We start from the raw sequence: 22,906 nt of genomic DNA, 5'->3' as shown, positions 1-22,906 counted from the left end.
GCGCGAGCAGAGATATGTGTGCTAAAAGCGGAAAACAAGGATCTGAAGCGGAAGGCCACCGTGATGTTCCGATTTGGAGGTCCGCCATATGCTGCAGTGGAGGAGCAGGAGGGAGTGAACGTGCTCAGCGGCGTGGGAAACACGGAGACAGCACCGTCAAGGGCCGCGCAGGACGGAGGCAAGAAGAAGAGACCGGCGGCAGAGTAGAGAAGAAAAATCCCGCCGGTGGATGTGGGTGTTTTGTTTTTGTTTTTGTTTGTTTGTTTGAATTTTTTTTTTTTTTTTTTTTTTTTTTGGTGTAGAATGGTGAGCGGGGTGAATCCCTGTCATGAATAAAACGTGTTTTTTTTTTTTTTTTTTTTTTTTTTGCAAATCGTATGGCAGGAATGACATAATATGGAGCAGAAATAATAATGGAAAAAAAAAAAGATTAAAAATAAAGTGAAAGAAAAATAAAAAATAAAGAAATAATAATAATATATTTGAAATCAAAACGAGAGAGTGAGGGAAAAAGGAGATTGGTTCACGTGGGTTTCTTGGCCCACGGTTTTGTTAAAACCGGCAATGGTTTTTTTTTTTTTTTAAAGAAGGAAGATAAAATAAAATAAATAAAAGGGATAGTGGGATCAGACGGCGTGGTGTGAAAGTGGAGTGTTTGGGTAATATAGTATAATAAAAAGAGATATATATATATATATATATAAAATAAAGAAAGTTGGGGAGAGTGGAAGCATAATAATGAGTCTGTGGTGTGTTGTGTATGGGTGTCTCTTAAAATGGGTGTGTGTATGGCCCTCTCCCTCCCTAACCCGAGAGAGAGTGAGTGAGGTGGCAGTGTGTGTGTGTGTGTGATAGTCGAGTCAGTGAGACCGAACCAGCATCACCCTTCATGACTCCATGGCCTCGAAGAGAGAGAGAGAGAGAGAACTCGTGTACCAAAAGTCATGTCGAGAAGAGAGAGGGAGAGTTGTGTGTTGCTCTGTGGTCATGCATGGTGACCGAGAGAGAGTTGATGAATGCATGGTTTGATCAGGCCTCCCATGGCTGGAGAGGAGTGAGACTGAAACCGGTGGAGCGGACACCACAGGAGGTGTGGCCGGAGATTGACCTCCAACGACGGCGCCTGGAGGCCACGGGCTGTGAGCAAGCAGCGGTACAGTGACGGAGCTTTGTTGGAGAAAAAAACAAGCTGGGTTTTGCCCCAGTTTCAGCACAAACTGCTCTCTTCTTCTTCTGTGTGTGTGTCAATGGATGGTTGTTATGGCGGTGCAGGTGGTTGAGTTTGCCGAACATAAAACCAGCAAGAGAGAGGGAGCTTGTGTGTTGATCATTACCATAAAACCAGCGAGAGAGAGAGAGAGTTTGTGCATGCGTGTATCTGTGTGTTGTTTTTGTTTTCAGCTCAGATGCTCTGTGTCTTCATGCTCCCCCGAGAGAGAGCTTCGTGAAGGTGATGCTGCTGCCATTGATAACAGACCACGCTCATCATGCTTTAGCTTGGATGGCAGTTCATCTGGAAACTGAAAGAGAGAGATATAGTGCAGCTTTGAGCCCCAGAAAAGAGAGTTGCCGAGAGAGAGCAGACCGTCTTGAGAGAGCGAGCAGCTGCTGCCCTCACTTCATGGTTGTGAACTTCTCTCTACTAGTGTTGCCCCTCAACGAAAATGTAACCATGAGAGAGAGAGAGAGAGAAGTTCACACAAGGTCGACGAAGACGATGAAGAAGACGACGTCGTCTCGGTCAGCGAAGGAGAGCCCAGTGACCAAACTCGTGAACCGGTTCTTAGCCGCTTGCTTCTTGCCTTGGTCTGAACCGGAGTCGTGAAACATGACTTGGCCAGGACTGCAATTTCCAGCGGTTCAGACCGGTTTCCGGTGGTTTTGTCAGGTAATTTTCCGGCTAGAGAATATTCGGAGAAGGAATCTTCCACGAAATGAGAAAGCCATTCGAGGTCTGCCAAATCATCCACTGGAACGCTGAGTTCGCTGCGAAAATCGTCGGTGACGGAAAAAGTACTAGTTTTCAAGACGGAGGCGGTGGCCATAGCAGCGGCGGTCTCGCCGGCAAGGTCCGACCTGGGGTTGTTCAAGATGGAATTTCTGATCTTGAAGGTGAAGTTCTGCCATGGAATTTGTTAGAAACTACTGTAGCGCAGCAACAACAAGATCAAGAGCAAGAAGAATAATTTGTGGCAGCGGAGTGAAGGTATGGGTAGAGGTCCGGCGGGCGGCCAAGGCGAGGCTGCCGCCCGCCGGTGAAGCAGAATGACTAGGTTGTTAACCTAGCTCTGATACCATGTAAGATAAATTGATAAAGAGAGAATAAATTGTATGTATTATGATTGATGTATTGAATGTTGTGTTGAGCTCTCTCCTTTATAGAGGAGAGGGAGAACAATTACAAACCTAAAGTAGAAGCACAAACCAAACAACATTATTAAAGGTACATTATTAAAGCATACTAATTATTATACTAACCTAATTATTAAAGCAACACTTTACATATTATATTCTAACACTATCTTAGAAATATATCCTACCGTTGGCCGGGGGGGGGGGGGGGGAATACATAGTTGTACACACATATACATGTATTTTTCCCTTCGATTTGAGCCATTATACTTCAGTTGTGACCCACCCCTCTATTCCCAGTTCAGGCCCAATCAAAAACCTAGCTCTAATTTCGGACCCAGATCCTTGTTCCCTTTTGTGAAGTTTTGGTGTCAGCGGAGTGGATCAGTCCGCAATCCCACCAAGATCATATCCCGTCCCCTTACGAGAGCGATGGTGGAAAGATTCTGCAGCCATCTCCACATAGGCCAACCACAACGAATGACCAGACGGAAGACGGGGGATTTAGAAAAACCCTCAACAAGGAGGAATTTGTAGAAAAGATGAATACAACCTTGAAGGGAAAAGAAAAGGAAGGAGTTTTAGGACAACATAAACATCAAGGAAAAAAACAATTGACTAGGTTTAGAAATGAATGTAAAATGTAGATGTCATTAGGCAAACCTTGTAAGAAAAAATAATTAAGAAATTTAAGTAAATGATAAGGGATAAAAGAATAAGAGGGATAAGGTTCGAATTCAAAAGGTGGAAAGATTCTGCAGCCATCTCCACATAGGCCAACCACAACGAATGACCAGACGGAAGACGGGGGATTTAGAAAAACCCTCAACAAGGAGGAATTTGTAGAAAAGATGAATACAACCTTGAAGGGAAAAGAAGGAAGGAGTTTTCGGACAATATAAACATCAAAGGAAAAAAACAATTGACTAGGTTTAGAAATGAATGTAAAATGTAGATGTCATTAGGCAAACCTTGTAAGAAAAAATAATTAAGAAATTTAAGTAAATGATAAGGGATAAAAGAATAAGAGCGATAAGGTTCGAATTCAAAATATGATGAAGAATAAAATGGAGAGAAGTAGAAAGTAGCCTTTGTACTGCCCAAAAACTCCTATTATTATGTAGCTTAAGATATACACACACACACATATAAGTATATTGACATATGGATTGAAAGGCATGACTTGTCATAACAATCCTCACAATCAACAACATACTGTTTCATTATGAAAACTTGGGAACATCATAAAGTAGAATCCAATTGAACAAAGATACAGTTTTAAGAAACAAGAGCAAAAACTAGAATGGGTTAAACGAAAATTGGACATAAATCTTACCTGTAACACTTCTGAAATTAAAATCAGAGAGTCCTTTACCAACAGAGTTCTGCCAGATTGCTTCCAAAGCAGGTATAATGGGTGAGACATCAGTTCCACTAGCCAGGAAACCAAGCCTGGTGAAGTCATTTGCCATCTCAACATAGTCCTCATTCACAGCATGGACAACAGCATCAATCAGAATCTGTTTGTTTTGCTGAAAAAGAGTAAGAAAAGTTGAATGTAAATATTTCTCTTACTGTTCTCAGACTAAAAGTAGATTAAACAGGGAAGCAAAGCAAAAGCTTTTATCCTACACAAAGTAATATTATATCACAGGAATAATTATGCAAACTCCAAAAAAGCAAGAATAGCCATAACAAATCCATGAACTTCACATTTTTGGTGGCTACATTGTGTTCTTGAACGCATAAAAAAAGCTACCAACCCAAAGAAATAAAGGCAAGGGTCATTAATATGCATTTTAATTTTAATATATTTTACATGTACGAAATTCAAAAGCACTATCCAAAAATAACTGTAACTGTCTTTTTCAACAATTATTAGATAGAACATCACATTCATTTAAATTTTAATGCATTTTTATCCAAAAAAAAAAAAAGAAGCACAAAATTAGGCATTTCTTATGTATGCTTCGCCAAGTGTGGATGGAAGTGGCTGAGCTGGTTGTGCATTAGGAAAGTATTGTAAAACAAATCGGACACATTAGACCAATGGATATGATATGAGTCATAGCTGAGATTACTTGAGGAGGAGAGAGAGAGAGAGAGAGAGAGAGAGAGAAATGGAGAACCAAAACCTCTAAGAGAAAGATAAAAGAGATGAAAGCCTCCATACCATAGTTGCACGAAGTGGAAGAGGAGGCTAGGGTGGAGACGGGGGAGCAAGGGCCCCAGAGAAGAGTTTAAGGTTGGGAACTTGAGTGGGAGTTGGGGCAGGAGCGAGACCCCCATAAGAGTTTCCTACTACTAAACTCCATACAGGAGAGCCAGGCCCATGGAGGTAAGTTTGTTTGTGAATTAGCACAATAGATAAGTGGCCTCCTCTATCTAGCCTGACACAATTATTTCAAAAACTTAATTTGTCAAGATATAAGACTTGCTCCTCTAGTATAAAGGCACATTGAGCATAACACTCATCCTTAGAGGGTAAGGATGATGGAGAAATCCCATTCTCTCTAAGATCAACTAACGTACAAGTCCCTCGAAGGAGCAAAAATACATTGACAAACACTTAGCTTCAACTGCTAAGTCAAATGATTAAAGATTCATTGTGTGGATCAAAGGGTAGGTCAAGGTTGCCCTATAATAGTGGCACCATCCCTAAAGGAGTCCCTAGACCACACTTCCAACCTAGGTTGGCTTGAGAACATATGCGTGCTATTGGAGAGATGGAGGACTTGAGGCGTTAGGGGGTGAGGTAATACTCAAATGGAGATGTTCAACTAAAACCATAGGGCAAGTATGTTGTAACAAGCCTTGGAGGAATATTTTATAGGCGTATATAATTTTTTATTTATTAATGATTATGATGCCTAATTAATGCCATGCCTATTTAATTTTAAATATATGTTTAGTGTATGGCATGTGAATTAATTGTAGCCTATTACTTGGTGCTTGTAGGTGGGGCCTAGAGAGACCCATTTTATACTGTACTTTATTCACGCTTCAGGCACTAAACATTGGGCTGATGGCTTGAATCAATTAATTGTGCCCTAGACTAGTCTTTTAATAGGGAGAACACATTTTGGATCCGTTCTTTTGCTTTTGATCCAAACCCATTTAGGTCCTCATATAGAGCTTTTGTGTCAAATATTTCCTCTGTTAGCATTCCTAACCATTTTCACGATGCTCTTGCCACCTCTGAGTGGAAATTTGCCATGATTGAGGAAATGAAAGCACTTAGGAAGAATGGCACTTGGGAATTGACTGAGTTACCTAAGGACAAACGATCTGTGGGATGCAAATGGGTGTATACTGTGAAACACAAAGTGGATCGTTCTATTGAGCGTTACAAGGCTAGACTTATGGCAAAAGGGTTCACTCAGACATATGGCGTTGATTATCAGGAGACCTTTGCACCCGTGGCTAAGATGAATTCAGTCAGAGTACTTCTCTCTCTAGCAGCTAATCTAGATTGGCCACTTCATCGGTTTGATGTAAAGAATGCCTTTCTTCATGATGACCTCGAAGAAAAGGTATATATGGACATTCCTCCTAGTTTTGAGGATCATCAGACAGAAGGCAAAATATGTAGGCTTCGGAAGTCATTATATGGTCTTAAACAGTCTCCAAAGGCTTGGTTTGAGAGATTCACTCAGGCTATGCTTAAATATGGTTTCAAACAGAGTCAGGTAGATCACACCTTATTTGTGAAACATTCCTCAAGTGGTAAGACTACAGCACTCATTGTTTATGTAGATGGCATAATTCTTACGGGCGATGATAGTGAGGAAATACCTCTATTGAAGAAATATTTAGCCAGTGAGTTTGAAATCAAAGACTTGGGGAGCTTGAAGTATTTTTTGGGAAATGAAGTTGCTCGCTCCAAGGATGAGATATTTATCTCACAAAGGAAGTATGTGCTTGACATGTTGAAGGAAACTAGGATGCTTGGCTGCAAGGCCTGTGACACTCCACTGGAACCGAATCAGAAACTAGGGGATGATGAAGGAGGAGGAGCTGTTGATAAAGGGAGCTATCAGCGATTAGTAGGTAAGCTCATTTACCTATCTCACTCTCGTCTTGATATTGCTATTGTTGTCAGTGTGGTTAGCCAATTTATGCATGCTCCTCATCAGATTCACTTCGAGGCTGTCATGAGAATTTTGAAGTACTTAAAATCTGCTCCTAGTAAGGGTCTTTATTTTTCGAAGTATGATCATCTTCGTGTGGAAGCCCATACAGATGCTGACTGGGCTAGATCAGTAACTGATAGGAGATCAACTTTAGGGTATTGCACCTTTGTTGGACGCAACCTAGTTACTTGGAGGAGTAAGAAACAGAATGTGATTGCCAAGTCAAGTGCAGAAGCTGAGTTTAGAACTATGGCACAAGGGGTGTGTGAGCTCTTATGGATTAAGTTATTGTTTAGTGATCTAGGTATTGACTAGACGGACTCCATGCAATTATACTGTGATAATAAGGCCGCTATTAACATCGCTCACAATCCGGTTCAACATGACAGGACAAAGCATGTTGAAACTGATCGCCACTTCATTAAGGAGAAACTCACTAGTGGCACAATATGTACTCCCTTTGTGCAGTCTGATGAACAACTTGCTGACATCCTCACCAAGGGAGTTGGAAGTAAGCCATTTCATGACATCTTAGGCAAGCTAGACATGAGAGATATCTTAGCACCAACTTGAGGGGGAGTGTTAGAATAATATATTATTATTTTGGTTATTATTTTGTAATTATTCTATACTTAGGGCTCCCTTATAATTATTAATCTTCATTAATATAAATAGGGATGATATCCTAATCATTCCCTAATCTTGTTATTCTCTAAAAACATCAATAATGTTTAGGCATTATTTAAATTTTTCATTGTAATTTGACTAAAATGAGTGCATAAGGTACATTGTTTTTCTTGAACATCACAACAAATAGGACAATTCCTACTTCAACTCATCTAACATTGCTTGGAGCTGCAATAGATTTTTTGTAGTTTTTGTTTCACCATCTTCTTGTTTTCTTCTTGCTCACCATTATAACTCATCGTAATAAAAATATTTTGATGAGTAAGAGTTTGAGACGATATCATATTATTATGGATTTCAAAATTAATTTTCCCTTAATAATGTGATTTTTTGTGTAAGGAAAAAAACAATACAATTATTGTCGTGATCGAAATGTTTTGCAAAATCTTAGTTTGTTATGGAAAGTATTGGTTGTATGACATATATGTATATATGTATTGAACATAAGTTGATAGAAGAACAATACACAATTCCGCAGTTTTTCCTAGCAAATTTAACTATATTACTAAAGCGATACATATTAGAAAATTAAAATCTGTGATGGTAATATAGCATTACAGATTGACAATGTATGAATACAGTAACATATATAAATTTACATTTATATTATTTTTTTATATATTTATATATGTAGATATTGACATATATAAGATATCACAAAAGTAATATGTGAAATATTTTGTAACAATTGAGAAGTTAATTATTCATAAATAGTTAGTCATATAGTCATAATGTAGATATTTAGTGTTACATTTTTGGGTGTATGCGCCATTTTTTAATTAGATTATTAAATTCACATAAAAATTGAAAAGAATCTGTGTAAAATTGGAAATTAGTGAAGAAAGATTTAAAAAAAGAGAAGTTTATAGTGTTTGGCTTGGGTTTTTTTTTTTTTTTTTCAAACTTTTGTTTTGAATTTTTGGTTTTCATGCCTTTTTGTCTTTGACACTATTTTTTTTAATAACCCTTTTATTTTCTTTTTAGATTCAATTAATTTAAAACTTTTTTTTGTTTTTTAATTTTACTTTTAGATTTAGATTCAGTTAATCTAAATACACTTAGAAAATAATTTGTTGTGCATTCCTTTTGGGAAAAAAAAAATTTATTAATATTAAATACTAATAATAATAATAATAATAATAATAATAATAATAATAATAATAAATCAGTACATGTTTGAATTTATAATTTTTTTACCTACATTTTATTTTTAAATTCTATTTAGATTATTAGGTATTAGATTTTCATGTAAAGGTATAGTTTAAAGGGGAATTTGTTTTAAGGTCCCTGATATTAAGATTTTATAACATAAAGGACATACAATATTTTCATAATAGTTAAGATCCCTCAACATTTCTACAGAGAAAATTCGACTCAAAGAAATTTTGCCTCAACTAAGAGAAATTTCAATATTCACAGAGAAATTTTGAAATTTCTCTGTGATCATACCAGAGAAAATTTCTCTAGGTCGGGGCCGAAATTTCTCTGTGTCAGGTAAAATTTCTCTAAGTCGGGCAAAATTTCTCTGAATTAAATTTTCCTTGTGAAAATGTTGAGGGACTTTAGTTAATAAAAAAAAATCTTGGACCTCTCCTACTACACAAAGTTGGAGAGGGATGTTTTCCTAATTTTTTAAATTTAAAATATGAAGAAATTTCAGTATCTTTAGTCACCAAAACTGAGAAAATATGAAAAATCAAAAACTAAAAAACAGATTTAAAAGATAAAACCAATGAAAGTGGTTCTTGTTTATATTTATATAGGATTCTTGGAAGCAGATATATCATTTTTGAGTGTTCAATTCCAAAAATAAAGAGATAGTTAGTTTATATATGACTCTTCATGACTTTTAGAAAATATATTAAATTTGAAAGGATAAAATTGGGATTTAAAAAAAGTAGAAAACATGCATGTTCTTCACACTTTTATAATAGTAGTAGATAATAAATAACATAAATCATCTATTTGTTTCAAAGAAATCTAATCAAATCACATAATAAACAAAATCTTAAAGAAATCTAATCAAATCACATAATAAACAAAATCTTTAAAAAATCTATAAAATAAAACAGCTAATTTTTATTTTTTATTTATTCTAACATAATTTGTTATTCCTTATTTGTTATAATTTTTTATTTATAATATATATATGTCAATTAAAAATAAAAAAATAAATTATATAGATAAATTAAAAATATTATCAATAAAAATAATACATAAGATAAAAAATAATAAATATATTTAAAAAATAACTATTTAACTCATCTTTATATAATAAATATATTTTAAAATAATTATTTAAAATGTATCTCCGTACCCGTATCCACATTTGGATCCATATCCATGTATCCTCAATTTTTAGTTTTGAAATGTCTAACCCCTAGATACGCACCTGCCCCCGATACCCACACCTGAGTCCGTGTAACATAGGTGGTTGCACAACTTTTCCAGTACCCTATTTTCCCCCTACTTTTGATAAACAACTTGGCTGATTGAGACCAAGACAAATAATTACACCCAAGTTTCACTGTGGTAATTTGCAACGTGGGCTAATCAGTGACAGTTATCAGTGACAGTTGGACGAGCACTACTTGCTGGTGTTTGAGAAACCACACTTTCTTCTGACATTATGATTTAATTTTGATAAATAATCACCCAACAAGAAGGTGGAAGAGACAACCAGCCAGGGAACAGACCGTTATGTCTAACAGGGCAAGGTATACGTCAAAAAATACACCCAGCAGCCACAAAGAAGCTCTCAAACCATCAGAAAACCATCACCACTAATGCAAAACCCTTGGGTGAAGGCCTAAGAGTCCCAGTCGGCCCTCTCTGCAGTGGGAGAAACCAGTTTTATGCAGTGAAACTGCTGCTGTAGTGATTTATGGAAAAACAACCCATATTTGCTAAAAAAGAAAAAAAACTGGAAAATCCTAGCAAGGTTTCTCCAATGAAAAAAAAAAAACTCTAGGGTGAAAGAGCTCTCAAAATTGAGTTGGGAGAGATTTTTTTATTTTTCTATTTTACCTCAATACATATTCACTAGTCCAAAAAAAGAGCCCTTGGATCATCATACTACTCTGACACCATGAAGAATTAAATAAAAAGGATAAAAGAATGAAAAGAGAGAGAGGAGAGAAGAGAAACAACGTTGTTAGGAAAAGAGAGAATGAGAGCACTAGGGTTCTCTTCCCTGTTCTCTAATATTTACCTTTCCAAGTAAATGAAAAGGATAAAAGAATGAAAAGAGAGAGAGGAGAGAAGGGAATGAGAGCACGATGGTATTTGGACAATAAGCATGCATACCTTTCCAAGTAACAATGACGTAGTAATAAAAAGATAACAAGTTTAACTGACCTCACTTGCATATTATTGACTATATTTATTTTAATAAAATAGCAATAGATAATTCATGGTGCAAGTTACTTTAACCTTAAACGGTTCTAGAAGATATATTATGATTTTTTTTAATGAAAAAAATGAGAAGAAAAAGGTCAAAAACATGTTGGGTCCGATTAAATTTGATTGGATCCTATTAAAACTCTTTGATCACCAAAATAACAACAAATCATGTATATATATTGGTTATTTTGGTACTAAACGCTATTTAAAATTGTATTATGCCATTTTCACTAAAAAAAAATAAAGAGAAAAAGAATAAAAAAATATGTTGGATACGATAGTTTCAAGAATTGCATGAATCGTGAATTGATTGTGAATTCACCATAGATAGATTCGTATCGATTTTGCAAAATTGCAAATCAAATCATGAATCGAAAGATTTTGACAATAGAGGGCCTAACTGTTATGACTAACATAACCTACGTTCCTCTACCAAGAAAGAAATTCTTCATGACATTGGACCAATAATAGTAGTTGTCTCCATTCATCCGGATGCTTATAGCTTGGAATTTATCCTCGGACATAGTGAAAAGAAGAACTACATATGAAAATGAATAGAACCACCGGTCTGTTTTCAAAACGGGTTGGGTTGATTTGTGTTGGGTTGCCCTTTTTATATCAATTTGGGTCATATAAGTCATGGGTCACAATGAAGAGAAAATTAAGATACAAAGTAGAGCACTAAATGATTGGTTTAATGCAGACGACACCAGTGATGATGCAATCAAAGTTGCAATGCAAATATGGAGAGTCGTGATTGCCCGATTGTGACAAGTGTTGCGACGCAGAGAGGAAGAGTCAGGACTGAGTTGCAGTACTGGGTTGTGTCATAAGGATGTTGTAATTGTTGGGTGATGAGCGCTAGGTTGTAGAAGAGAGATTATGATGGTCTAAAATGGTGCAACAAAGTTCTAAGAGGGAGAAAAGGGGTCAATTGGTTGTGAGGGTTCAACAATAGAGGAATTCCAACCAGGAAGACTTGTCCAGTGCAAAGAGGAACTACAACGAGTTTGTCTAAGGTTGCGGTGGCATCGACTTTGATGGTAATGACAATAACAATTAGCCGCAAGACGGGGGTGAAGTCCAGCTACTAGCAACTCCAATGAGGTTCTAAATCACTAGTAGTTAATAAAAAGTAAAAACTATTAGTGAGTAGAGAGAATAATATCTTTATTCTTTTTTCTATTACCTACATTGTTAACACCAATGAACTCAACCAATTCAATAAGCGTGATCTTTTTGTGCCCTAATTCATTTCAGAAAATATTTCAACTTTCCAGCACAAGCCATTATTTACCTCAAATCCTTTGTTTGTTCGGTCATGAATCCCCTTGCGACAAAAACCTTTCACTCACAAGGCAAGACCTCAATACTCCACATAAATCATCTATCTCGTGTGAACTAGTGAAAATACATGACACAGCGGAATAGGCATGAAACTAGATATCATTCTAGTAGACGAAGACTCTTAAATCCACAAGAAAGGGAATATTATGAAAAAACTGAATTATATTGCATGAAAGTTATTCTTGCCTAGGGCAGCAAACGAGCCGAGCTTTTGAATGTTCAAGCTCGTTTATTAAGAATTAGTCGAGCTCGAGCCAGGCTCTAGTCGAGCTTCAAAATTCGAGCTCGAGCTCAGCTCGTCAAATATTTGTTGAACTCGAGCTCAACTTGAGCTCACTCGGTTACATAAACGAGCCGAGTTCGAGCTCGAGCTCGAGCTCGAGCTTGAAAAAATAAATTTAATTTAAATTAATTTACTTATTAAGATAAAAGAAAACACAAAATTATGAGCCAAATATATAATAATACTTCTATTAATAATAAATTTCATCAATCAAACATGTAAATTTACACAAACACCAAACACAAATAAAAAATACAATAGATTATTGAAAATTTATATAATATATTATTAAAAATAAATATTTATTTATTTATTTTTATGTTTACGAGCCTTATCAAGCCGAGCTTAGGGCTACTCGAGCTCGGCTCGATTAACAAACGAGCCTGAAAATTGAGCTCAAGCTCGTTCATTTAGTAGACGAGTCGAGCTCAAACGAGCTTTAAACGAGCCGAACTCTAGTTGTTCATGAACAGTTCGGTTCGTTTGTAACCCTATTTTTGCCATAAGGCTTACATACCTATTTATAATAATCTAAATCTTGGAGACCAAGTATTCTCGGACACCAAGAAATATAAAATTAAAAATAAAATACTAATAATAATAATAATAATATTAAACTAATCTAATTCTTGGAAAACAAAAAACCTAAGAAATTAGAAAAAAGAAATTAAGACAAATTAAGAAACCTAATTCTAAAATATTTATACTAAATTACAAGAATCCTAATCAAATAATGTACCAAAAATATTAAAACTTAAAATATAAAAATTCCTAAAATCTTGTCCTACATCAGACTTGACACAGCAGAAAACGCACGAAACTAGATATCATTCTAGTAAACGAAGACTCTTGAATCCACAAGAAAAAGAAAATTATGATGAAGAAATCGAATTATATTGCATGGAAGTTGTTCTTGCCATAAGGCTTACATACCTATTTATAATAATCTAAATCTTAGAGACCAAGTATTCTTGCACACCAAGAAATATAAAATTAAAATATTAATAATAAACTAATCTAATTCTTAGAAAATAACAAACCTAGAAATTAGAAAAAAGAAATCAAAACAAATTAAGAAACCTAATTCTAAAATATTTAGGTCTCGTTTGGCAACATTACTTTTTAGTCTAAAAGCCAAAAAGTCAACAACTTATACCAAAAAGTCAAATATTTCCTTTTCTCTCTACTTTTTGCACATGTTCTTGTAAAAAATCAAAAAGTCATTCCAAACATATTAGTTTTTTTTACATCATATTTTAGACAAAAAATCAAAAAATTACTAAAGGCCTTATACTAAATTACAAGAATCCTAATCAAATAATACCAAAAATATTAAAACTAAAAATATAAAAATTCCTAAAATCTTGTCCTACGTCGGACTCCTCTTCTTTGAAAGAACTCGTCCTCGAGTTCATATTAGAGATTTGCTATCGTCCATGCCAAATAAAAGGATACTTGGAATACTTCAATTGTTTGTCCCTCTTCCAAAAATTATTTGTAGAAAAGTCTACTTTCTAAAAGTTCTTCTCTATATGCTTCTATTGGTTGACAAGATCAATTAGACAAGCATTGAAAATCAAATTAAGTTGCTCCACACCAAGAAAATCAACAAAAATTGCCTTATGTAGAACTTGCATGCTCAATTGATTTTGCACCTTCCCAGATTCAATTGATCCCTTCAATTATCAACCTTGGAACATCAAGTGTAGAATCAACCAATTTCTTTGTGGCACACAGCGGTTGTATTATCTCTTCTTCTATTTTCTCTTTGTTACTAGGCTCAATCGGATCTCCTTCTTCTTTAATATTTTTATGATCTATATGTAAAACTTTATCTCCGGCATTCAAATTACCAAGTGTTGATGCATTATCAACACTCGAACAAGACTTTGTATCTTCTTCATTAGTTTTACAAACAATCTCACTACAAATAATATTTGGATACGCAGTCTTTTCTTTTGCAACTACAATTTCATTGCAAATTTTTACCAACCCAATAGGGGTTGTGTGTTCACCATTGTCTTGTGTCATCGAGCTAGGTGAATCCATGCCCTGATACCACTTGACACTGCAGAATACGCACGAAACTAAATATCGTTCCAGTAGACGAAGACTCTTGAATCCACAAGAAAGAGAAAATTATGAAGAAACTGAATTATATTGCATGGAAGTTGTTCTTGCCATAAGGCTTACATACCTATTTATAATAATCTAAATCTTGGAGATCAAGTATTCTTGGACACCAAGAAATATAAAATTAAAAATAATAATAATAACAATAATAATAATAATAATAAACTAATCTAATTCTTGGAAAACAAGAAACCTAAGAAATTAGAAAAAATAAATCAAAACAAATTAAGAAACCTAATTCTAAAATATTTATACTAAATTAAAAAAATCCTAATCAAATAATATACCAAAAATATTAAATCTAAAAATATAAAAATTCCTAAAATCTTGTCCTACATCAATACATTTAAGTAAACTCTAGTTTGATAATACCTTTAGAATAAATCTCGAATAAAATAAGGTTATAATTAACATGTCAAAGCTCTCAGAGAAAATGAGAGTGTACAGTTAATCCAAAATTATGTGGTGTGACTCGATGAGAATAAATTGTTTCTAATATTACCTGACTCAGTACAGCAACATTCCCAAAGTCCACATATGCAATACGCCCATCACGCATGGCAAAGATATTTCCAGGGTGTGGATCTCCATGAAAAAACCCAAATTCCAGCAACTGTCGTAGAGCAGCACTCACCCCAATAGTCAAAAATCCATTTACATCAATGCCAGCATCCTTAATAGCCTGAGTTAGATAGAGGAGCCTCTATTAAATACCAGGAAATATCTCACAAAACATTGCATTTGGAAATAATATAACATGCCAACCTGTGGGTCAGTACACCGTATACCATCAATCCATTCCATTACCAAAACACGTGAACCACAAAGCTGCTTGTAAACCCCAGGAATTTTGACAGTGGGATCATTTTTGAAGTTCTCCAGAAAATCTTCAATATTACGAGCTTCCTAAACCAAAAATAGCTAGTCGATAACATGTAAATATGTCTTCATTTTTTGCTATGCTTTTCAGTAAAACAGAAACTGTGGACAAAAAATCTACTTACATTAAGATTATGCCCCTAAAAACCATAAATCTGAAAGCAGGCAAGTAATTTTCATCCGAATTTCAATTTTACCAATTTTTAAAAGCATAATTATGATTATTTGTTTGGCACAAACAAAGGACAGGTCTGGATATTACCAAAGTATAGTCTAACTCCTCCAAGAGCTTTTCCCCAAATTCATCAACTATAAGCTCTGCATTGCATCCCAGTTTTTGTAGACTGATGCCATTCAATAATGAAGCAAGATTACGGAAAAGAAAAAGGTCCCGGTAGATAATAGGCTCTATCTCGGGCCTTTGGACCTGTAAGAATATAATGTTATGTATCCACTTTAGCATTTTTTTTTTTATATGTTTTTGTTTTTCTTTTTTTTCACAAGAGCCAACATTTTGAAGCACACAAAAACAATGAAAATTTTTGGTTGGAAGGAACATAAACATCACATATCATTATTCATGTTGAGAGGCAAAGAGGTAGAGAAGCAAAGAAAATCAATGAAATTTAGTGAAGAAAGAAAATACTAAGAATGAAAAAGTAATATGCAATTGTCCGATTCTTTGAAAAAAGCCAAGGCTCCTCTAGAAATAGCAGCAATAAATTTACAACAAATAATGAAATGTATGTACTAGCAATACTGTCAAAGCAAGAAAATTTGAGAATACTTTCCCTGGACTCGTACACATGCAATGCAACAATAAATGGTCAGTATCAAGGCATTGCCCAAATTTAGTAGCATAGACATTTCAAGGTAGGAATCATGTCCATCTTAGACACGTGTCACTGACACTTTTCAGACACTTCTTGAATGTGTCCTAATTTAAAATTGAAATTTCATAATTTCAACACTTTGATGACACTTGTCAGACACCTCTTGATAAGAACAGTGTTTGGCATCTGTGGTTATACAACCCACACGCACCAAAAATGTCGTGAGACATTTCTAAAAAGAATACAACACAGGCATGAGCAACATAAATTAAAGTATGCAATAAAAAACTTCTAACATGGGAACAAACTACCAATAAAGATTTAAAAGTCATACATAACAAAGCAAGTAGTTCGAGAATGTATCATATATATGATATCTGTGTGGCAACCTTCTCAAAATTTTGCAATTTTAAATAGAAAATAATACCTTGTTTGGTTTTAGAAAATTGAACCTACTTTTCAAAAAATTGAGTTTTTTGTTTTCCGTGTTTTTTTGTTTTTAGTAAATCATTTTAATATTTTAAGAAATGTTTTTACTTTTTAGATGCACCTAACCTAGATACACTTAAGAAGTACAATATTTATGGAAAAAAAATCATCAAATACAAAAAATACAAAAATTCAATACATTTTCATATTCTTGTGTATTTATTATATTTTTTAAATATTTTTTCACAAATATTTTATTTTTTCGGTGCATCAAAGTTATGTGCAGTTATAAAGTAAAAACTTTTACTTCAAATATTAAAAAGTTCACTAAAACATGAAAAACAAAAACTCACTTTTCACGAAAATATTCAGAAGATCAAAAGGCCAAGCGAACACGAGCACGGACACGGACATGGACACGGGACACGACACAAACAAGCGAACACACAAATTTTAAAAAAATGCAAGACACGACACGTTGGGGACTCGTGCAAAACACATAATTTTAAATATTTATTATGTCATATTTTTAAATATTTAATATTTATTTTATGTCAAATATTTAATTTTATCAAATTTATCAACCTTATGTATGTTATTTTATTAAAAATAAATTTTAAAAAATTGATTTTTTTTTATAAAAAAAACGTGTCCTCAGCATGTCCCCAACGTGCCCTTAGCAGGTCCCCAGCATGTCGTCAACGTGTCCGTGGCGTGTCCCAAGTGTCCCAGCATGTCCAACACCTATACGCCACCTCCGAAGAGGTGTCCATGCTTCATAGATGCTACTTTTATTCCCTCCTATTTTCATTGAACATCCCTCAATTGCATTGTCATGAGATTTCATCCACCAAACTATCTACTTTCCTTGCAATTACCTCTGTTTTGAATACTCAATTCTTTTTTCTTTTTTTTCTAGAAAATATTCTTCAAGAGATCTTGGAAATAGCCTCTAAGATGTGTGTTGCAACTATCCTCACCCATAACAAAGTTTCATAAAGGTGAAATACATGAAATTTTACCATCACAATCTTAAGATGAGTTGCAAAAGAACAGATTGTTACATGGACTTGGGTAGAACTCAACCCCAAAAGCTAGCTCAAGAGGTGAGGGTGGCCGCATGCTTATATGCTTAACAATACCTTAGTACTCGGGCAATGTGGGACTTCGCTTTACACCAACATGCTTTCATTCACCAAAGACCCAAAAGAAATTGTGTATACAATTGAAACCTTGCGCACTCACTTTTGGAGACACAAGCATGTTAAACCTGCTTAAATACAGGGGAACTCACTTAACAGGCTAACAGAGGGAAGAAAGAATAATGTGGGAACTACAATAAGAAAAGGTCATTAACCCAGTGTTACCCCTAATAATCGAGGTTGTTGGGAGGCTTAGACTGGGTACAAACTTAACCTTTAGCATAATTTGCAGAAAGTGACTACCTTCAAACTCAAACCTGTATTCCCAAACTTGGAGACTGAGCTTTTACCATTGCAAGCAAACAGTGTAATGTGACAGAAGCTGATACAAAATCGTAGCCACCTAATCCACTATCCACCAAAGCCTATCTTCTCCAACACGTAAAACAAAAACTCACAGTCCACATTATCATAGGCCTTCTCAGTATCTAACTTACACATAAAATATAAATATATGTGCTACATACATTTCAGAAAACTCATTCCCATTCAGTTTATTTTCTTTTTAATACTAAAAAGGAAAACAATGAATTTTTCAACCCAAAAAAAAAAAAATTCATTTTAGGCATTTTTGTCATTTTTCTTGTGCATTAGGTCCTTAAAAACACACAAGACAGCTTTTAGGAGCTTCCTAAAAAGTGTCCTTTGTAAGAAATATTTATGAAAGTTTCTCAATCCGCTATACCAAACATGTTTGCAGTCATTCTCCTTTCTTTATGCCATTTCCAAAATCTATTCTAAAATGCCTTGAGGGAGATTAACCAATATAGTCATTCCAGCAATGACGAACAACCACCAGATTGAACAAGTTTCAAATGGTTAAGAAGTGATAAATGACAATATAATATGATAACATGACAAGAACTTTACCAGATGAACTTATTACAACCTTAATAGCAACGTCCTCCCCTGAGGCACGTAGAGTAGCTCGGTAAACTTGACCCAGACTGGCAGCTGCTATAGTTTCTGAGGAAATTTTGCTGAAAACAGCTTCAAGGGGTTGACCCAGTTCCTCTTCTATAATGTTGAAGGCAACCTAAATCATTTTAACCACATGCTGCTTAAAGAAAAGGATTTCCATTCCAGCAAAGTAAGAAAAATGCTCATTAATATACAAGTGAGAAATTTTAGTTTAGTACCTGATTGGGAAAAGGAGGAACATCATCTTGAAGAATACAAAGTTCATTCATATAATCTTCTCTAATAATATCAGGTCTATTTGCAAGAACCTGTTTAAAAAACACAAGCAAAATATCCAACCAATAGACAATCAACAACTTAAATCGTATGTTGCTTGCAGTTTGTTTTAAGCAAGACCTGAGCTTGAACTAGTAATGTAACATCCTAGGTACTACTGTGTGACATGAACATATCTATTTTTAAAGAAAATATCTCTAACGAAACTTAGGAACGTCATAGTTACAAAGTATTGAATATGTACACTTCTTTGTTATGAATTGGGAGATAAGAAGGGGACAAGATGGAAGTCTCCTTTTGAGCATAATAAACATATATGTGTTTGCTAAGTCTTAATCAAGGTGTTTAATAGCTTTAATCAAATGTGCTAGATGATTCAATAAAATATGTAATAACTTAACCAGAATTAGCGGTTAAACTTGTTTAATTAAGTTAATTGGAGGATTAGTGAAAGGGTGAAGCATCCACACACCTCACAAGGTGGCAAGCCAAGTCCTACTTTAGAGGATAGATATGTGTATATGAGAGACAAGTGTCTCTCTTATATTACGAAAGAGAGAAAAATAAAGATATATATATATAGAGAGAGAGAGAGAGAGGGAGAGAGAGTCTGCACGAAAAGGAAGAAGAGAAAAGAGAGAATAAAGAAAGAAAGGAGACCCAAGTTATTTTTTTGATCGGTGGAAGGAGACTTAAGCTCTTGACCTAGAGTTTGTTTCTAGTTGGTTTTAAGGTAAGATTTCCATGTTTCTATCTTGTTACACCTCTCTTGATTGATAGAATTCATAATGGAACCAGATTTGAAAGAAATAATGAAGAAAGTTGGTTTCAAGGAATGAATTGGTAAGAATTCAAGCTTTTGGAAAGGAAGTTTCTAAAGTTCTATAAAAGCATTTCAAACTCATAAGTTTCACATGTTATTCCATAGTTTAATATTTAGACCTTAGAAAATTAAGTTTGGAATAGTTTGAAGTCGAAGGAGAAGAAGGTAGCAGCAACTACAGTATTCCAATCGAGCGGCACAGAGCCTCCATACGAGCAGATTTGTTCAATAGACCCCGGATGGCAGACTATGAGAATCCGCACGTGCAGCCCCAAACACCCGCATGAGCAGAAGTCCAATACTTTGTTAAAGCCCTTCTTTTATTGTTTTGACCTATTGGAACCACTTCTACTATTTTTGGGCCTGCACGTGTGGATTGTTTTGACCTTTTGTAAATCTACTAATAGTATTAGTATTGGGTCCCAGTGGCAGTGGCTGTTAGGGGGTATAAATCTACCAATAGTATTTGTCCCAGCAACTATTAGGAGACATAAATCTACTGATAATATTGGCTTTGTGAACGGTATTTAGAATGTGGTTTTGGCATAGTCGGAACCATCTCAGTTATGTTTTGTTTCGTATTTTATGGATGGCCATTAACACTAAGTTTTGAAATGGAAATGCATAAGATACGTTATATTTCAAATGCAAATTTAGCTTTTAAGCTTTGGATTACTTATATAATCATTTTAACTGGAGATATCTTATCTCAAAATTACTTTGATATATCACTATTCATTGGGCTTTGGCTCACCCCTCTCCTGTCTATGCATGTAGGTGAAGAAGATGTGGCATGAAGAATGTTGCTTGTTTAAGCTTGTATATCTGTTCATAGAATGGAAGTTTATGTTTGAGAGTTTGGAGCATGTATATATTCAGCTTCGAAAGAGAGTTGCTTCCTTTTGCAAAGTTTTGTACTCCTTATGAAGTTTTTGAAAGGTATAACCAAAGATGTTAAATGTTCCATTCTATATAATTTCGCAATTGCTCTGAATCGATGTTATAAATGGTCTGACTAAATAGATTTGATGGCTTCCACTAATCAAAATAAAATTGATCTAGGACTACCAATGTTTTGTTTAGCTAGGCCTTCAGTAGTCTAGGACTACTGGCCGGTCACAACTTTATTTCCGTTTGGGGCAGATAGGATCATGACAAGTAAACTGAAATTTACAAGTCACAAATTTTATGTCATGAATACATATGCGAATATATCAAAAAAGGAAACAAAACACAACAATGTTCTTCTAAGATTTCAACAAAAGAGAGCCAAATGAATTGATGAAACCAAGCGATTATCAGGAATGATAAGGATTCAAGTCTCACAACTATGTGATGCAGCTTCCCCTTTCCCTATTTTCCTCCGACCAATTGTTAAAAAATGATGGTTTGCGCAATCCCACATAGTTTGGTCTATGTTTTAAAACACTAGGGCTCAGCTAGATAAACAGAAAACAAATTGTAAGCATTCAATCAACAATAAAGAATACGATGTCAATGAAAAATTTCCAGACCTGTCCAGCTTTGATGAAGGAAGGGCCTAAATCACACAAGAGATTCCTAAGCTGACGAGCGCGATAAGGAACAACTTCTTCGTCACGACCCACCCAAAAATCAAAAATTAAGGTAGACCAATAGAATCCCAAATTCCATACTATTTCAATTCCACGGGCCATAAGGGACAGAATAGCCCCTCTAGATTCCAACACCTTACTCCTCACCTAATATAACAAATAGAACAAAAACAAAAGTTTATAAAATTTAACAAAATGAAATTTGAGGGGTTGATTTTGTTGTCTAGTTGATCATATTACCATCTCGGGGCTGTACTTGCGAAAAGGAACGCAAACACCGCGCTCAAAATCAAGCTGCTCTAAAGCACTATTAGCTGCACCAGATGAAGGCATTTCCAATTCTATTGTAGCCGTACCATTACTCGTAGTTGGTGTTGGTGGTGATGATGTTGTTGTTGTTAATATCCTTCTTCTTCCATTGCCATTTATTGAATTGCCATTGCCATTGCCATTGCCGTTAACGGACGCAGCGGCGAAAATTGATTTGCGCGGCGCCTTTGCAACCACCCTGGCCGCTGATGCTACCGGAGGCATAAAATTGAAATTGAAATTGTAATTGAATGGTGAAGGACATGTACGGTCTGTGCATATTATCGATTTCATACTTGTTGTTTGATATTGAGAGATCTCCACGAAGTTACCAAAAATGAAACCCTAGCTAATTTGGGTGAGGCAAGACAGAGAGGGCAACGAAAAATCGCAGGAAACGCAACGCAAAGCAAAGCAAGTGCAAGAGAATTTTGAGAGTTCACGCAAGTTGGGTTTATTCTAATCTGCAGCAAGTGGAGGAGAGGAGAGGAGAGGTGACGAGAGGAGTTTGCAAGTAGGGCAAAACTGTATTTTTTGCTTTTCAAAAATCCGTTAAAATCATCATTTTCATGTGGGGATTGAATTTGTCTCGTCTTGTCTTTGTATTCACTAGGATTTGATCCTCTAGGTAGTGTTCTCGTTCCTGGGATGAAGTGGAAAAATATCTAATTTTGATGTTTCATTGATAAAAAAACATAATAAAAAATACTCTTTTTTTTTTTAAAGATTAATTACGTAAAAATTCTATTTACAAATGTTATAGTAATTCGGGTCTTACTTAAAAAATTTTGAACCAATAAATTCTATTTAGCAAAATTGAAAATATTTTTAATTTTTTAAACTAAAAATATTATCAATTTTGCATAGTAATATTCTAAATAATTATTTCAATAACTGATAAAAAAAAATAAAGTATGAAATTAAATATTTTTGCCCTTCTATTTATTAGTTTGATTCAACTATCCAATAAAATCAAGAACATTATCAGTTTTTTCTAGTTTTAAAACTGAAAACATTATCATTTTTTTCATTTTTAAAGTTTTTTTTCAGTTTTACACATTAATGTTCTATCATCATACTCCTTTAGACACAAAGTTTTCAGTTTTGCACAAAAAATAATAATTTGGTTTTTTCAAAAAAAAATTCAACTTTTTCTTTTTTTTGCACATACTTTTTTTTAGTTTTTTCAATTTGAAAGCTGATGTTTTAAAGTTTTGAAAATCAAAATAAATGTCAAATCATCATATTCCTTTATAAATAATCATAAATAATGAACAATTATTGTTTGAAGGATAATTCCAACCATTACAAATTTAATGGGAC

The 22,906-nt window shown here is 34.7% G+C and overlaps 1 protein-coding gene across 3 annotated transcripts in view; it reads right to left on the bottom strand.

The window, feature by feature from the left end:
* ACDO1 (Protein kinase superfamily protein) overlaps nt 1–22,270 on the bottom strand; it is a 36,366-nt gene extending 14,096 nt beyond the window's left edge. For 2 of the 3 annotated variants that reach the window (XR_014342535.1, XM_082892194.1), the window contains exons 1-8: nt 21,515–22,270; nt 21,215–21,421; nt 18,820–18,909; nt 18,570–18,716; nt 15,479–15,643; nt 15,103–15,243; nt 14,840–15,019; nt 3,689–3,884 (exon numbers count right to left, since the gene is read on the bottom strand). Coding sequence is in view for 2 of the 3 variants with exons in the window: in XM_082892194.1 (XP_082748320.1) it covers nt 3,689–3,884; nt 14,840–15,019; nt 15,103–15,243; nt 15,479–15,643; nt 18,570–18,716; nt 18,820–18,909; nt 21,215–21,421; nt 21,515–21,877 (1,489 nt within the window). In the remaining variant the exon portion in view is untranslated. The remainder of the gene's footprint in view (nt 1–3,688; nt 3,885–14,839; nt 15,020–15,102; nt 15,244–15,478; nt 15,644–18,569; nt 18,717–18,819; nt 18,910–21,214; nt 21,422–21,514) is intronic. The other variant, XM_082892195.1, reaches the window with a different exon arrangement.
* Between the last annotated feature and the right edge of the window lie 636 nt (nt 22,271–22,906).

The sequence above is a fragment of the Camellia sinensis genome, chromosome 10 (assembly GCF_055761805.1).
Source record: "Camellia sinensis isolate YWXY chromosome 10, ASM5576180v1, whole genome shotgun sequence".
Lineage (NCBI taxonomy): Eukaryota > Viridiplantae > Streptophyta > Magnoliopsida > Ericales > Theaceae > Camellia > Camellia sinensis.
The sequence above is the reverse complement of the archived record's forward strand: the minus strand, read 5'-3'. Positions and strand labels throughout refer to the sequence as shown.